Source organism: Anomaloglossus baeobatrachus, chromosome 4 (genome assembly GCF_048569485.1).
Source record: "Anomaloglossus baeobatrachus isolate aAnoBae1 chromosome 4, aAnoBae1.hap1, whole genome shotgun sequence".
Taxonomy (NCBI): Eukaryota; Metazoa; Chordata; class Amphibia; order Anura; family Aromobatidae; genus Anomaloglossus; species Anomaloglossus baeobatrachus.
In genome coordinates, this window is record NC_134356.1 from 532,968,488 (window position 1) to 532,987,127 (window position 18,640).

The following is an 18,640-nucleotide window of genomic DNA, read 5'->3' on the forward strand; positions in this document are numbered from 1 at the left end:
TGATTGACAGTTCTGGCTTTACAGGAGCCAGAGGAGTGCAGAGATAGATGAAAAACAAGAACCATGTTTTTTCAAAAATAAAGTCCTAGCAAGGATTTTCAGCATTTTCGAAGCAAGGCTTAAGTATAAGCCTTATCCTAAAAATAAGCCCTAGTCATGGATCAATAATGAAATGTGCATGCAGCTAAAAATGTTAAAGAATACGCAGGACACTTCATTATAGAAAGTAGATATCCCCAAAAGGAAGACAAAAAGACCCCAAATCATAACACACACACACAGCGAGACCAATCGCTTCTGGCCGGCAGAGAATCTTGGGATGCAGTGCAGTGGAATACATATAGGACCTGCAGTGGAATGTATCAATGCGTTCCGTTGTATTGCAATCCGTATCGTTGGATGTGGTGTGTGATCTGATGTGTGTGAGCTTATCGGCCAGAAGAATCCAAGGACTGCATGGAATATACCTGCTGGGAGAGTCTGCCAAAGTCTTCTCCTGGAAAGGAGGAGGCAGGTGGGAGTTTTTTTTTCTTTTTTTGGGGGAGGGGGGGGAATAAACATACCCCCAATTGTGTTTCCCCAAGAATAAGAGCTACCCAAAAATAAGCCCTAGCACTTTTTTCAAGGGAAAAAAAAAAACATATCAGTGTCTTAGTTTTGGAAAAACGCAGGAGTGTTTGGCTCCACCAGGGTGGTCTCGGCAGTTATTTGTGTTGACAGACTTCCTTTTCCAACTTCACACGTCTGACTTTCACAGTCTCTGTACAAACTACAAAGCCCAGACCAGATGCAGGTCACTGGACCTGAACTCAACAGCCTCTTTGTTTGCCTATGGAGCTGTTTTTTGGTCTAGAGACAGGCAGCCAGTAATGTAATTTACAGTGTTTGTATTGGTGTGCTGCAATGGTGGCAATTTACTTTCATAGTTATCTGCATAGTTAATTTTTGAATGCACAAATAAGACCATATATTCATAGGGAACAAACTGACTAATACAACTATAAATTAAACAATCTTTATTTCATTATATTCAGTTCCATTAAATCCAAAAAGTAACAAAAAACGTTTTGATTGCAGTGAACCGCCATACATCGTATCATAGAAAGAAAATAACAAAATGCAAGAAAAAGTCACTGGTTTTAAGATAAAGTATGTGTATAGAAAATTGCATTGCAAGTTGCAAATCGCATTTCTAGATGTGACGGCGCCCTGTTGTGTAAAGCTGCAGTCAGTTCTTGGCCATTAGCTGGACCTTAAACACAAAGTGTTGGCAACCTTGGGCTGACTAACAGAAAACTACTACTATCAGGCCTGGTCAAGAGCCATCTGTGCAGTCAGACAAACATTTTAGGGCAGCATTTAAAGTTGTAAAATAAATCCACCATGAATGTTTCACCAATATTAGGAGCAAGCCAAACTAACTGAAGAATACAGTGAAATCTCTACGATGTGCACACACCATCTCTTCCCTGCTTATTAAGGCAAGTGTTTGGGGACGAGGACGCAACACAAGCAGATTGGTAAGATCATCGACAGTCAAAAGTTTTAAAAAATTGTTGATAAAAATATCCACAGATATTTTGGGAGCTGGATTAGAAAAAGTTGGTGTACATTCCTCGAGCAGGTTAATAGGTGATGAAAAAAAGATCATTTATCGCTGTGTTGACTTGTGTAGACCACGAAGTCAGCACTTCAACAGAAACTATATTCTGTAGATATATGGCTTGCTCCAAAAGGCTTCTGTTCCTTTATGTTCATATTTGATTGTAAAAAGTTTGTTTTCCTGATTAGTTCTTACAAAAAAACATTGTGCATGCAATATAAATGTTAAAGGCGAAAGTACAAGATACGGCTGCACATAGTATATGTTGTGAAGCCAAAGAACTAGAAGTGAGTCCTTCACATCAAGGGAGCTTTGATGGGGTCATATGACTAGTAAAAGCCAAGTTGATTGGTCAGAGCGCTAGAACGGCTCAGTATTTTAGGAATGGTAACCGCAATAAATGCTGCCCTATTGAAAAAGGATTGTGATTCGAGTCAACCAGCAAACAAAGGAAAAAGTGTACTTTACAGTTAGAACTTTTCTAGGACTTTTTGTACCCAATGTACCCACACGGACAGAATTGTGGGCCAAATGGATACCTGAGAAACAGATCACTAGCAATGACTGACCACATTCTGCTATGTTACTGGTTTCCGCTGACTTTTCAGCTAAGCTTAGCATAAAATGGGCCGATTTTCCTATGAAAGCACTGGATACAATGCACGTAAAGTCCAACAATTGTGCTTTCACACACAATACATCAAGAGACAAAACTCGAAGCAAAAGGCTAAGAACATTTTGAGGAGCTTAAGAAAGTAGTACAGACATTTGTTGGGGAAGGAATCGCATATTTAGCGGCAGTGTTGCAATTAGATGCATCAGTCAATGGCGCCAGGACCTGAAAGACCTGACAAAACCCATTGAAAAGAATCTTTACAACCCATTTTAAAACACCGAACATTAAAAAAATGTCTCCCAAAACCGAGATAAACAGAAGATAAAACAAACAACATGATATAATGTAAGAAGATAACTGGCAACACATTTTGTCACTATTGTATATTGTAACGTATACACTACGTGACATAGGGTGGCACCTATTTCAGAAACAAAAAAAACCTTTGTTACTAAGGCGGAGTTCACATCTGCATTGGAGGCTTTGTTTGTAGATGGCGTCATATTTAATGACAGAATGAAGAGTTGTGTCGAGCTATTTTTCCCACCGTAATGGACATAAGTTTATGGGGTCTCTTGGGTGTGGGTGGGTCAATCATGTGAATGGAGGTGGCATGCTATCATTTTCAGTTTTGTGTCAGATATGACAATGCAGGTGTGAACTCAAGCGACTGCCGGTTTCACAAATCTCACAATCACGGTCTAAGTAAGGACCGGACATAGGCATATGTGGAGGCGGACGACTTTGCACCAGTAAACTCCAGATCGGTCCAGATATTGTTTCCTGTGCGTGGAGTGTGAAAACAGCCTTAGAGCAGAAAATGATCACGGAAAGTGGACCTTTCGCCAGATGTTTCATGTTGAACTGGAAACATGATGCAATAATGGCTTCAGAGTGGAATAAAACACTTTTTGGGGGGGGGGGGGGGGGTTTAAGAATTAGCCTATTTTTTGCAACAGTATTAGCAATTAAAGTATTAAGCACCTAAAGAGGAAAACAAAGTTAAGTCCAAGGTGTTGCCAGAGACTTTTCACTGGGGGAGTGTACATCTGCCTTTATAATGCAGCCCAATCAAAAGCAGGCAGCAACAAAAAGCACAAGCCCCACGCTAGGTTAGAGCAGGTGTGAGTTGTAATGACAAACAGCTCTGATCTCTTGGTCTAACCTCCTGCATGATTAGAACACTAAGGGTACCGTCTCACTAAGGGTGAGCAAAGCACTTTGCTTAGTTACCCGATATTTACCCTGGCTGTGTGCAGGGAGCCAGCGCTAAGCGGTGTACGCTGGTAACCAAGGTAAATATCGGGTAACCAAGCAAAGCGCTTTGCTTAGTTACCCGATATTTACCTTGGTTACCAGCGTACACAGTCGGTGCTCGTTGGTCTCCCACAGTCAAACACACCGATGTGTGCTGCACAGCGGGAGACCAACGAGCAAAAAGTGAACCAGAACAGTGTGTAACAATCAGCAATTTCACAGCAGGGGCCAGGTCGCTGCTTAGTATCTCACACACAGCGAGATCGCTGATGAGGTTACTGGTACATCGCAAAACCCGTGACTCAGCGAGATCGCTAGCGAGATCGCTGCTATGTGAGAAGTAACCCTAACACCTTTCAGCTAATGTCCCTGTGGGGAAATGGGCAGCAGAGATGGGTTTCACTTACCTGACAAACCCTTCTGTCAGCTCTCCTCCTCTCATAGGACTGTCAGCTCTGGTGTACTGCCCCTTCATCCCACACTGCCTGTCTATAGATGCGTCACTAATCACAGTGTCAGACACTGCAATGATCCGGCTGTCAACTCACTACCACTGGAGCTGCTGCAACCGCCTGACTTACTGTATCCTTCCCCATTACCTTGTTAACTATAATCCTGCAAAGGCAGTGCAGGCTGTCTACATGTCACACAGGAGTAGCCCAGAACACACTGCTCCTGTGTGAGCTGTAATGACAGCCTGCCCCGATCTCACTGCAGCGATTACGCTTTGCTTGAGCATAGCAGACATGAGTGTGCATACATTTCACAAACTGAAAAACCTTCTCTAAGCGATGGTGGGGGGTATGTTCTCTCTTTTGTGTGTTGCTGCCTGCTTATGATTATCAGCATCATAGAGAGGGGAAGAAGTACAAGCCCCTAGTGAAACTGGTACAAAAATAAGAAATGTCAGTCAAAGTGGGTGTTAACGCAATATGTGCCAAATACTTTAATTTCTCCACAACAGAGAAATAAAGACAAAAAACAAAAACACCCACACATTTTATTCCACTCTTCAGCCACTCTTACATTGTTTGTCCAGCTCAACATGAAACATTTGGCGAGTGGTCTTCTTTAATTGTAGAATGCTAGTAACACTAGCTTTGACCAAAATTTCCTATAATGAGAGCACAAAACCAAAAAAGTAACATCCTAGAGGTAAATGTTAATACGAAAAGGCAAAACAAAGGTTGTTATTTCTGATATTTGTGGAATATATACAACATTCTAGCCATGTTATTATTCACATTTCAGAAAGCATTGGAAGACCCCGCACAACTCTTACTCCACGCAGTCATTGCCCAATGCTTTGCACAAAACATGATGGCAATAAATCAGCAACAAACATTCCAAAGAGGAAAAAAAAAAAAAAAAAAAAAACAAACTTTACAAATAGGAAATCTGATACAGAACAGCTCAGATCGTAGTTCGATATCACCAACATACGGTGGCGGCAGCCATTATATGGAATCAACATGGATTTGCTAAACACCAATGACATCACTTTGGCATGAGAAACATAATGCAATGATTTTATCTGAGAAAATAAGTACCTCCACTCCAGTAGTATTTGCTAGCAGACTGATGACCAACTAGAGTATACATGTTATAACTAGATCGTACGTGACCTGGCGATATACTCATCATATGCACACCTACATTGATAACTATTGTCATCTACTATTTTCTGAGCATCTATCAACCAAACAAAGCGGCCTCCAAGGAGGTACATGGGCAACCGGGAGCTTCCTATCAGAGTGGCTCAATGACAGAGCTATTTATCCAGAAGGGGAACATATTGCGAAAAGGCCCCTCAGCAAGACTAGAACTAGGATAGAAGCACAAGCCAGGCATATTAAGCAGTTACGGTGGATTTTGCTGAAATTCCATACAAAATCATACAAAATGCTTTAAAATGCCCAAAGAACAAGGCAATGCTGGTGTTTCTGTGGATGCAATGTTAGAAAGAAACCAGCATACATCTGGAGCAGAGGCTGGACCTCCCAGACCTTCGTATGTCTGCGTCATCAGGTTCGGCCATTGTGACGCGTAGCATTTATACTGTAATTTCCTCGACTTCTGTGATCGGTACTTACCCAGCTGTAACATGAAACACTTTGGTGTGTGGCAGTAGTTATATCCCTGAGTGTTACACAAAAAACAAAAAAAACTTGCATGCAAAATAATGACAAATTGGTACTGCACAATATTAAGGCCAAAAAAGTGACTGAGCGCCAAAATTTAGGGTAGTGCACAACAAACGAGGATACATATGACAAACTCAGCATCACGAAGACAATAACTCAGTATAGACCTTACCTGAAGAAAACCACACAAGGTGTACGCTCATTATAGTAGGCCCATCACAAGCGGGTCCTTTTATGTTTGCAATGTTCTGGATGCTCAGAAGATAAAAATTATTTTAAAATGCTTTTATAACAATATAAAATAAAAATGTGCCCTGCAGCTCGTGTTCTGATGCTCAACCGGTCCCCACTTCCCAGTACCATCACAACACACCAGAAATGGCTGGAAATACCCAGGTCACTGCTGCCGTTTCATTTTTCACCCATTTCCAGTGTCCTCAGTAAGCTCTGCCATGGACATGTACACAGATTTGGAAAGAAAAAATGAGAGCCTCTTTATAGATGGGATCAGCAAGTAAAGATCTGACGGGCCCAGGATATACAACAGGAGCTGCAGGGGCAATAGGGAATGTGGGTATTACATGTTGGTACTTTGTCCCCCTCATGCACATTGTTCTGGTCATTGTAGCATTATATATACACAAGGTAGAAGCATGGCTTTTGTTCTTCTTATATTGTCAGTCTCCAAAGCAGACTGTATAGCAAGAATGAAATCAAAATGAGATTTAAGGCAAAACTAAACAATAATAAATGGTATGTCCCACTGCACATTACTACAATGTTCTACTTACTGCCGTCTACATCAAAGGTGCAGACACAACTTTCGTACAAACCCTCCTCCCCCCCACCAAGACACATATTAAAGTGCTAATTTAAAAGGGAGCAAAGTGCACAATCTTAGAAGGGGGGGGGGTTTCAATGGCTAATAGAGAATTTGTCTTTCAATCCTGGTATTAAAGGGGTATTCCAATCTCCAAGATCCTATCCCAATATATAGTAGGCGTAATAATATCAGAAAATACCTCCAATTAGAAATGTTATATAGTTCTAATATAGCCACATCTCTTACCTCATGTGCATGGCATTGCAGTTTGGGTATCCATGTTATGACCACTCGTATAGTGACAGTTGGTTGGTCATAACCATGGATACCTAAGCCGCAATGCCCTGCACATGAGGTAAGAGAGCCATGGTTATAATCAGGATAACTATGCTACATTTCTAATTGGGGGTATTTGCTAATATTATTACTATACCTACTACATATTAGGATCTTGGAGATGGTAATAACCCTTTAATCTAAAATTACTGCTTGTAACATGAAATCAAAATCAGACATGTTAAATAACACAAACCAGCAAAGTGCTAATTGTCTTCATATCCCTCTATAGTTTGCGATGGTAGCATTGGCATTTATCATACTGGAGCTTCCAGCTCACAATGTGCTAGGGAGAAACTTAAGTGCTTTTTTCAGTGCCCAGATTCAGAAACAACTGTAGCAGCCTTACTAACCAAGCGCCGTGCTCTTTAGATACATAACTATCGGTAAGAAACAATCTGGCTAGATGTTCACTTCCGAAAAGATGTAAGAAGCCTACGACATAGAAAAAACAGCATCTTCTACATTCAACAAATAACATAGAAGAAGATCCACATATTGGACTGATCCCTTACAGAGCTGATGGGAGATTTCTTGGAACTCTGTAGACTAAAACATTAAGAAAATATACCACAAATATGTACAGAAATTATCTACTATACATTGATAGCGGAGGATCAAGGCATAGAAAACACAAATATGGGAAGAAGATCTCAGTTTCCAAGCCCTGTGAGTAAAGACCCTGTTTTCCTGTAAAGTGCTGATCAGAGAGGAAAGACTGCAAAGAAGTTCTCACATCATGTACTGCAACTTATACCAAATGATGGCCCTCAGCTAGAGCTTTGAGGAGTTCATTTATGGCCAGCTGAAGCCTTGTAGGATCCTGTACAGCTGCTGAAACAGGGGCCAACTGCTTTATGGTTTGGATTTTTACGGAGCAGTTCACAAAGCTAAACATGGTCCCTTTAAATAAGATGTCAATAGTTTGTTGAAATCTAAGTTCAAAACTTTGATAAAAATAAAACTAATCATAACCAAAAGTGCAGTCTGAAAGATTGAAGAACCCAAGGAGGACAAGTGGGATTTTACTACACTACACAATACCCTTACTTGTCCCCTCGATTCAATGCTTAAAGCGCTCTGCCAGCGAGTAAGAGAAATGGCAAAGCGACGCTCATGAGACCGCACACATCACTCCAGCCGGACTTGGCCAAGATGTAATGTCCTTCAGGGTTTGGTGTAAATTCAGCCTTTTGCCAAAAGCTGCAGCATCCATGCCCAAAGGTTTCATTCACCTAGGTGACTTATAAAAGGGAAAACCAGGGTCACCCGAGAGTGTGAAGGACACCCACATTGCTTACTTGTGCAAGTGGAGAAAACTGAATGGCGTTCAATAACTCTCATACCGACGCTGAATTTTCACATTTTGCCAAGGGACAAATATGAATGGAGCAAATTCTGCATAACAATGATGTGGAGAATGATGATTTTCAGAGTTGTTAAAGGCCACAAATCAGTTTAGCAGGCTAGGTCCAAGGGCCACCACGTCTGTGGCCACGCTGCAGGAACTAGGATTTCCCCATATTGGAATGACGGGAACACAAGAAATTATCCTATGAAAAGATCCTGGTGAAATTACACATTACATAATTTCCCCTCCATATTGTAATATAATTATGTCACCAATTTGAATTCTAGCGGTAACTAGACCCCGGGTGAGAGTTACCCATGTCTGTACACCAGTGTTCATTACAACATTGGTTTTGTCACTTTTTTAAAACTCTGAGCAGGGTTAGCAAGAGAGGCATGGACAACCAAGGCCCTACACATTTACTGGGATTTGTGCTAAACACTTATAGCGTTAAATAGTTGGTGTAGATTTTACTTTGCAAATGTGTGGGGTTACGTGTTCTTTTATTTTTTAAAGGGCTACTTATTTTAAGACTATTTACGTCCAGATAAAATCTTCCCTAAAGTGCACAATTACTTACCATACATAATATAATCAGACAGTAATTCTAGATATAATCCAGAAGACAGCTTGTCATCAGTGAGCCAGACATTGTATGCGTCAATTATTCATAGGTCTCTATTACCCCCCCTCTCCCCAAAAAAAGCCTAATTGAGCGATATGTGGCAGTAACTGCTGTATAGGATGGTACGGTTGAGTACACTATTCTACACAAAGGCAGCCAGTCGCGATGAGCGAACTGATTCACAGGAGCCTGGTCCAGTGGCCATGTCAGTATTCTGTGGATTTCGGATGGGAGCCCTGCATACCCCCTCTTACTCGCCCATATTCCCAGCGCCACTTTATTACTTAAAGGCTACATGTGACATCATTGTTGCGGCCTGATGCACGCATGACATCACACAACGCCTAGTAATCAGAAAAGATGCAGAGGCTATCAGTAGATAGTAGGTGGTTCACAGGACTCCCATCCGGCAGCTTCAGAATACTGATGTGGCCACTAGACCTCGGTCCTGGCTCTTCAATATGCTCATCTCTAGTATCCAGCAAAATGAGCAGATAATGTAAGGAATGTTATTTTTTCCTACCTGAGAGCCTATGGGTGACTGATGCCACCATATACTTATATAGTAGCATTCATTGGAGGTATATGTCAGGAAATCCTCCCTACATACACCTTTTCATACAATACAAAGCCAGTGTGAATGCACCCTAACAGAGCGTTTCTAAATACAATAGAAAAGTATGTGCCTCTATAAACAACAGACTCCATCGGTCTGGTAAGATTAGTTGGCCCCATAATGTGTCCAGTCTAGCTTCATAGCGCACATACTGTACATACAAGTGATAATAAACTAATGACTCACATAGATGTCAACTTGACTTCCAAAAATTGGAATGTATGTTTAGCCTTGAGAATCTCAATTCAGATGGTGTATCTGTGGTAGACAAATATCTACTTTAGCTACTATTTGACAAGATATTGATAGAAATACAATGGCCTTGCTGTACCAAACAGCAATAAATATAATATAATATATATATACTACATAAAGCACTGCAGCAACTATCCAGAATGGGAATGCAGGAGCTCTGTAGGCTTACAGTGGAGTCACGGCCTCTTCCCTTGTAGTTTTACTGCAAAGATAATCTGGGTAGACCCATGTAATGACGGACAGTCGCAAAAAAAAAAAAAAAAAAATACAGTAACTGTTAGTAAGGAATTATAAATGCATAAAAAACGATGGATCTGTAGACCAGTCTTTGGGATGATGACTGAAGTGCTCAGTTTAACTAGTTTCCGGCTGTGCTGGTTCCTTGTCGGAGCACTTGGATTTATTTTTCTCCCACTGACAGATGGCATTGGAGTACTGCACCAGAAGTTTATCCATCCAAGTCAGGGGCTCTGGGAAGAGTACTGCACCTTCAAAGAAGCCAAGATGTCCCCCGTGAAGAGGCAAAACGACCATGACTGTTTCCTTATTGGCTAAAAAGTAAATCAGGCACAAAGAATAAAAAAACAGGACGTTAATTGAACAAATACAGATTAGATGGAAACTATATCAAAACTAAAAAAAAAAAAAAAAAAGCTACTTTTATATACATTCTCCATTAATGTGATCACTGCAACAAGTTACTTACTTGCCAGAGTTTTTGGAATTGACAGCAGGCTTTCATGGACTAGAGGATCATCCGTTGAGTTAACCAACATGAGTGGCACTTGAATCTAGAGATTTACATAGACGAAGATCAGTCATGCAAAAAAATAAATGATCTCCCTTAACCCCAATCTCAGACAAACGCAATAATATGTGAAGGCAAACAACATACATTGTGCAGATACCGGACACAGCTTTCTTCTTCATAGTACTCCTTAAGAGACTTATAGCCATGGAACCTTCTGAAAGAAGAAAAACGAGAGATAATGAAATCACGTCAGGGACAGCAAAACCTACTTCAGCTCCACAACTCACAACCACATACAAAAGACAATTATCCTCCCAGGATTGATATGTACTGAGAACCAGATTTATAACATGTCTATGTGGCATATACAAAATGTATCGCTATAAGAGAGGAGCAAATTGATTTGCAGGACCCTGGTCCAGCAGCCAGGTCAGTAGCCCTGAGAACCAGCCTTCCACTCCACCCCCGGCTGTTTGTTAGCCAGCCTGGCGAGACGCATACAAGAGGTGGCATCAGGTCAGTTAATCAAAGGAGAAGACACATAGGAGGCAGTCCGCAGCTCCAATCCAGCAGCCATTGAATACCGACCTGGTTGCTGGACATGGGTCCTGAAAATCAATTTGATCATCTCGAACTACTATTATTGCTAATTTCATATCATAAGTTTTCATTGGAGGCAAGTATAGTGGTAGCTTGGATTAAGAGTAACCTGGTTTGAGAGCGTTTTGCAAGACAAGTAAAGATTTTTTACAAATTTGAAACTTTAAGGCTATGTTCACACACTGCGTTTTTTACCTGCGTTTTTGGTCCGTTTTTGCTGCAGAAATTTCTTGAGAAATTCTTGTAACCTTTCTGCAGACATTCCCCAGCCAAACCTATGGCAAAAAAAATTAGCTGTGCGCACACTGCGTTTTTTTCTTAAGAAAATCTACTGAAAAAATTTTCTTAAGAAAAAGAATGAGCATGTCACTTCTTTTCTGCAGCTAACTGCGTTTTTTGCCATAGATATTTGGCACAATAACGCAGGGAGCAACCAACGGTAAAAACGCACCGAAAACGCACCGAAAACGCACCGAAAACGCACCGAAAACGCGGCAAAAACGCAGGTGCGTTTTTGGTGCGTTTTTTAACACAGGTGCACTAATCCTTCACTCTTAAGAAATTTCTTAAGAAAAATCATTTTTCTAGTGTGAACATAGCCTAAGAGCAATGATTTGTAAGAAGAGCAAATCCTCACCGTGCACACTTCCGGTTCTGTCCTTTCACTGCGCTCTGACCTGGTCTGGAGGTAACTTTCTATACATATGTACTGTATACAGTGCACCATTGTACAGTACAGTATATACTATATAACATGTTTATCAATTTGCATTTGTGGATATAATATTGTACTTTCTGCTAACTAATACAGCACATTGCTTGTACTGTACCTCCCGCACACCAACAATTCTATTGTAAGCTACTGTACAGTTTAATTTGCTTTATATGTTCTTTACAGTATGTTGTATTAGTGTACGGTAATATTTTTTATCAATACAGGACATATTACTGTAATAAGTTTGTATAAATAAAAGTAAATATTTTTGGATTGTGGAACAAATTGTCTGCGTTTCAATTATTTTCTATAGGAAAATTCATTTTGATATAAGGCTATGTGCACACGTTGCGTTTTTTTCAGTGCAGAAAAAACGCACCCTCTGACAGAGGGGACAATTGTAAACAATGAGTTTTGGAAAAAACATATCGAAAACGCATGCGTTTTTCATGCGTTTTCTTCAGGTGTCTTTTTGACCACATGATCCAGTGACACGGCGTCTAGTACACAGTGCCAGCCTTCCTGCAGAGATAGTGTTGTCCACGGGAGAACGCAGCTTCCCATGCCCACGATTTGGGTTCAGGCTGCTGTGGACTTTAGCTCTATTCTACGTGCAGAGAACACTCTTGTCTCTGCAGCATAAATTGACATGCTGAGGCTCGGGAAGCTGCACCACAGGTTGTTTTATGCTGCGGAGAAAATAAGCACAGTGGGCACAGGATTTCTAAAATTCCTTCCACTGTGCTTCTACTGCACAACGCAGCGTTATGGACGCAGGGAAAACACTGCGCCCAAAACGCTGCAAACCCTGATTGTGGGCACACAGCCAAAAATGCGTCAATGCATGTCAAACATATATATAACGTCCCACCCCCCTGAATATGCTAAGCTGGCGCCCTTTAGTGCCTTTCATTTGGCACTAAAGGGTGCGTAGCCTTGTATTTAGCCCCAAAAAAAAAAAAAATTAAAATAAATGACGTGGGGTCCCCCCTATTTTTGATAGCCAGTTAGGGTAAAGCAGACAGCTGTAGCCTGCAAACCACAGCTGACAGCTTCATCTTGTCTGGTGATCAATTTGGCGGGCTCCCCAAGCTGTTTTTTCTTTATTTATAAATAAATTAAAAAAAAACAAAAACAAAACAAAAACGTGGGGTCCCCCCAAATTAGATCACCAGCCAAGGTGAAGCTGACAGCTGGGGTCTGGTATTCTCAGGATGGGAAGAGCCATGGTTATTGGACTCTTCCCAGCCTAAAAATAGCAGGCCGCAGCCGCCCCAGAATTGGCGCATCCATTAGATGCACCAATCCTGGCACTTCGCCCCAACTCATCCCGTTGCCCTGATGCGGTGGCAAACGGGGTAATATATGGGGTTGATACCAGATGTGTAATGTCACCTGGCATCAAGCCCAGCAATTAGTGATGTCATGGTGTCTATCAGATACCCGACATAACTAATTGACAGTAATAGCAAAAAAAAATTAACAAAAAAAAAATTTTATTTGAAAAAACACTGCCCAAAATATTCCCTCTTTCACCAATTTATTGAAAAGAAACAAATCGGGTCCCAGTAATCCATTTTTGACCTCCCACGACTCTGGACCTTCTAGAATATGGGGGGCACGCTCAGGGAACGTGTCCCTTATTTTCTAGGAGTGCAGACCCTCCATTTGGGGAGAGTGGGTGAAAAGAATATGCACCCACTCTCCCCGGGTCACAGCTGCAGACTGCGAGCAGCAGCCAGCGTTTCTGAAGGCAGGAAGGTGAGCTGTCAGCTGCTCTGCACGTGTGACTGGCGTGCACTGTGAAGGAGGAGGGGGCCGCGCGGGGGGGGGGGGAATCAGCGCTGCGACAGGTACGGGGGTTACCGGGGCACACCGGGGGGGGGGGGGAATGACCTGGCAGGGCCTGGGGAGCAGTTTTCTGTCGCATGTGTTATGGCACATGCGACAGAAACAGAGGAATAGGGTATGGCCGGTGCGCTGCTGTGTGCGCGGCCATCTTGGATTTTGGGGAGGGGGTTGGGTGTCGGGGCGGGCACTTTGGCGACACCGGCTTTCCTGAACTTTGCCAGGAAGTGAGGTCAACAGGAAACCTCTTGACCTCACTTCCAGGTAAAAATGCCTGTGTTCTGTATGCCGATGAAGCATGCGGACCGCAACAAAAATGCAGCGAACTGCGGTGTAGCTGCGTTCTGACCCACATCATTGATTTCAATGGGTGGAGAACGCAGCTACAATGCACAAAAGAAGTGACATGCTGCTTTTTTATCCGCCCGATTTTTGGCATCCAAAACGCTGCGTTTAGAAACGCAGCGTGTGCATTGATTTTTCGGCTTTCTCATAGACTTTGCTGGGGAAGCAGGATGCATGCAATTTGGCACTGAAATGCTGCGGTTCTAAATGCAGCGTTTCCGTGGAAAAAAACGCAACGTGTGCACATAGCCTTAGAGTAACTTGGTTTAAGAGCGCACTCCCGCCGAACCAATTATGCTCATAATCCAAGGTTCCACTGTATTGTATATACATAGTATACCACTGCTGAATAAGTGCATAGTGGCATATGTCACTCATACGGTGGTGTATTCCGGTCAGTCACCATCCAGACTGAGAAGGAGACAGGTTCAGCGAACAAAGATATATGCGGCTGATGTCTTCTTGCAGCGGCACTATTAACCAAACAGTAAAAAGAAAAGAAAAAGCTCTGTTTTGAGCACAGACCTGTAGCTGTATCTGCCCTTACAGGAGGACAGTGTATTAACCACCCCTTGGTGACCGATCCAAATTCTCATTTTATGTGGCAACAGTTCTCCAACGCTTCAATATAGTAGAGTGATTGAGATTTTTTTTTTTTCGTGACACAGTATACTTTAGGTTAATGGTAAATTTAGGTCGATGTGTTTTGTAAAAATATGACAAATTTAACAAAATGTTCTAAAATGTTGCAATTTCCAAACTTTGATTGATCATCCCTTTACTCCAGATAGTCACACCACAGAAAAAAAAAGGTAACCAATAGCATTTACCGCATGTCCGCTTTACGTCAGTGCCATTTCTTAAAGGCTCTTTTATGTTGTTAGGATGTTAGAAAAGTTTAAAAATGTAGCAGCGATTTTTCATTTTTTCAAAGAAATAAAAACAAAACAAAAAAAACCAAAAACATTTTTAGGGACCTATTTAGTTTTGAGGTGAAGTGACTGTAGGGTATATATATATATTTGGAAAACCCCCAACAGCGCCCTCAACATATTCAAAACTGCTGTCAGCAAGATTATTAGCCCTTCGGGTGATTGTCAGGAATTAATAAAAAGTGACATGACAGGAAAGTTCTCCCTGTGTCTTCCTGGGTTTCTTCCGGGTTTTTCGGTTTCCTTCCACACTCCAAACACATACTGATAGGGAATTTAGATTGTAAGCCCCAATGGGAACAGTGATGCTGATGTACAGTATGTTAAGTGCTGTGGAATTAGTGGCGCTATATAAGTGAAAATTATTAGTTTACCACTTAAACGTTGACACCTTCTGAACAGGTCAATATAGCTGAAAGACCCATTATTTGGCCGTGAATTACCACATGAACCTTCAGGACCACACCGTCATAATCTCAGGGTGCCGATGGGAATAAAGAGGGAGCCCCACCACACTATGTTCAGTATCCAAGGGGTTAAACGGCTATGGTCTGTGTCAACGCCGATCATGACTAATGCAGTAGGGTGTCAGCTGTAGTGTACAGCCGGAAGCATTTTCACCTGTAAGGGGATGCTATTCACTTATATTTCAGATCAGTAAAAATGCATAGGTGGACACTAAGGCGTTAAAAAGACAGTAACGCACGAGTAGCACATTACCATACTCGATATTTACCCTAGAAAGCATTTTAGTGTTACTAATTGAACCCAGACAAGCATGGTTTATAGAACACTACCTGTCGATTAATATTCACAAACAAAACTAAAAAGAAATTGTGACCTGACATTACCATTGGCCACAAATCAAAGAAATGGTTCCAGAGACACTGAATAGCATCCCGTGCTTACCTCATTACAGTGTCATCGATCTGCATGAGAGACGTGGCCGTATACAGGCGACTGAGCACCGAATCCTCAAATACTTTATTCATTCGGGTATCGGTAAACAGCGCATGTCTACAAGGAAAGAACACGAGAACCCGTCACACCACAACTCTGTACACAATCCCAGGCCGCATCACATGCAGAAGGAATATTCAATGATACAGCACAATGAAGCAGCCATGCCTTACAGGGAATTTGTGAGCGTCTTACAGTGGATGGGATTTATAGACTCTCTTTACTCCGTGTAATGTAAAATCTGTAACAAGTCAATTTCTCCTGCGGATATGCTGAGCTTTATGTGCAGGTTTTTCCCATAGACTTGCATTAGGTAAAAAAAAAAAACCACACATCAAAAATGCATTTAATGTGAATCCAAGTATAACAAAGGATTGTCAAAGCCCAATACCAAAAAGTGTCAAAGAAAGCAGCTTTATTTAACCCCTCCCCCTTCTGGTGGTGTTCAATTTTCGTGTTTTCCTCCCTTTCTTCCAAGAGCCATAACGTTTTAAATTTTTTAATCAGTATAGCCTTATGAGGGCTTGTCTTTACTTGTTTTACTTTTAAATAAAACCATTAAATCTACCATTTAGTTACTGAAAAAAGGAAAAAAAAAAAAGTGTGGTAAAATTGAAATAAAAAGTGCAATTTCACAATTATTTTCTGGATTGTTTATTTACCTTGTTGTTCTCTATTTGGTAACATTAAACTGTCAGGATGATTCTCCATGTCAGTACGAGAGTGTAGGTACCAAACACATACATACATACATACATACATAATTTTATATTTTTTTACTTTTAGCGCCATTTTTCGAGAACGATAAAGTTTTCATCTTTTGGGATCTGGGGCTGTGTGGCCGCTTTTCTTTTGTGCCCTGAGATTATGTTTTTACAGATACCATCTTTGAGTAGATATAAATGTTTTGATCGCCTCTTATTATTTTATTGCAATATTGTGGCTGCTAAACTCCCCCCCATAATTCTGAAGTTTTTCAATTTTTTTCGGTACGCCGTTCATCAATCAGCTTATTTTATATTTTGATAGATTGGACATTTCTGAAAGCAGATTTTAAAAAAATGACAGACATGTAAATGGGCCCTTAGCTACAAGTTGCAGAAAAGCTATGAAGGCCACTACTTGTGCAGTGGTCACATGATGCAGAATTTGCTCTGCACACCACTGGTTACTTGAGACTGTCAAGTGTGAAGTGTCAAAGTCAGCACAAACCAACCTCTTATGATCTAGAGTGAGAAAAGCCTTCATCCTGCACCATTTCATAAGAAGCGTGTGAAGGGCTCTAAAGCCTGCTTTACACACTTCAATAGATCTTTCAATCCGTCGTCGGGGTCAAGTTGTAAGTGACGCACATCCGGCATCGTTCGTGATGTATTTGCGTGTGAAACCTACATGCGATCGATATTGAACGAAAATACGGTGATCGCATACACGTCGTTTATTCCTCATACATTGGACGTTTGGTAGTACAAAACTAGTGAATTGTAACGTGTGACATCCCTCATACGATTGTGATGTCTGATGCTATGTGCGCAGGTGTGCGCTCTGCACCGCAGCTTAACAAAGGTCTGCTTCAGAGCGCAGCTGAAAAGCTGCGTTCTGAAGCGCCTCACAATGTCTGTCATTCACTAATCTCTGTCAGTCCGTCACTATCTCTGTCCCTCACTCTCTGTCCATGTCAGTCTATCCCTCTTACCCCCTCTCTCATATACTCACCGTTCCCCGATCCCCGGCGCTGCACGGCATTCACACTGCTCCGGCGGCTTTTACTGTTTTGAAAAAGCCGGCCGCCCATTAAACAATCTCCTATTCCCTGCTTTCCCCGCCCACCGGCGCCTATGATTGGTTACAGTGAGACACGCCCCCACGCTGAGTGACAGGTGTCACACTGCAGCCAATCACAGCAGCCGGTGGGCGTGTCTATACTGTGTAGTGAAATAAATAATTAAATAATTAAAAAAAACGGCGTGCGGTCCCCCCCAATTTTAAAACCAGCCAGATAAAGCCATACGGCTGAAGGCTGGTATTCTCAGGATGGGGAGCTCCACGTTATGGGGAGCCCCCCAGCCTAACAATATCAGCCAACAGCCGCCCAGAATTGCCGCATACATTATATGCGACAGTTCTGGGACTGTACCCGGCTCTTCCCGATTTGCCCTGGTGCGTTGGCAAATCGGGGTAATAAGGAGTTATTGGCAGCCCATAGCTGCCAATAAGTCCTAGATTAATCATGTCAGGCGTCTATGAGACACCTTCCATGATTAATCTGTAAGTTACAGTAAATAAACACACACACCCGAAAAAATCCTTTATTAGAAATAAAACACACAAACACATTCCCTGGTTCACCACTTTAATCAGCCCCAAAAAGCCCTCCTTGTCCGGCGTACTCCACAGTCCTCCAGCGTCGCATCCAGCGCTGCTGCATGGAGGTGACCGGAGCTGCAGCAGACACAGCCGCTCCGGTCACCTCCACGCAGCTAATGAAGACAGCCGCGCTATCGGCTGACCTGTCAGTGAGGTTACCCGCTGTCACTGGATCCAGCGGTGGCCGCGGGTAACCACAGTGACAGCTCAGCTGATCGCGCTACTCACCTCAGTTGCTGACTGGAGCTGACCGGAGCGGCGGTGAGTAGCGCGATCAGCTGAGCTGTCACTGAGGTTACCCGCGGCCACCGCTGCATCCACCGCTGGATCCAGTGACAGCGGGTAACCTCACTGACAGCTCAGCCGATAGCGCGGCTGTCTTCATTAGCTGCGTGGAGGTGACCGGAGCGGCTGTGTCTGCTGCAGCTCCGGTCACCTCCATGCAGCAGCGCTGGATGCGACGCTGGAGGACTGTGGAGTACGCCGGACAAGGAGG

The 18,640-nt window shown here is 42.3% G+C and overlaps 1 protein-coding gene across 1 annotated transcript in view; it reads right to left on the minus strand.

Moving 5' to 3' along the window:
- Positions 1 to 1,001: 1,001 nt before the first annotated feature.
- ABHD2 (abhydrolase domain containing 2, acylglycerol lipase) overlaps positions 1,002 to 18,640 on the minus strand; it is a 46,628-nt gene continuing 28,989 nt past the window's right edge. Inside the window, exons 7-10 of the mRNA XM_075345942.1 lie at positions 15,727 to 15,834; positions 10,522 to 10,591; positions 10,333 to 10,417; positions 1,002 to 10,177 (exon numbers count right to left, since the gene is read on the minus strand). Coding sequence (XP_075202057.1) covers positions 9,981 to 10,177; positions 10,333 to 10,417; positions 10,522 to 10,591; positions 15,727 to 15,834 — 460 coding nt within the window. The 3' untranslated portion in view covers positions 1,002 to 9,980. The remainder of the gene's footprint in view (positions 10,178 to 10,332; positions 10,418 to 10,521; positions 10,592 to 15,726; positions 15,835 to 18,640) is intronic.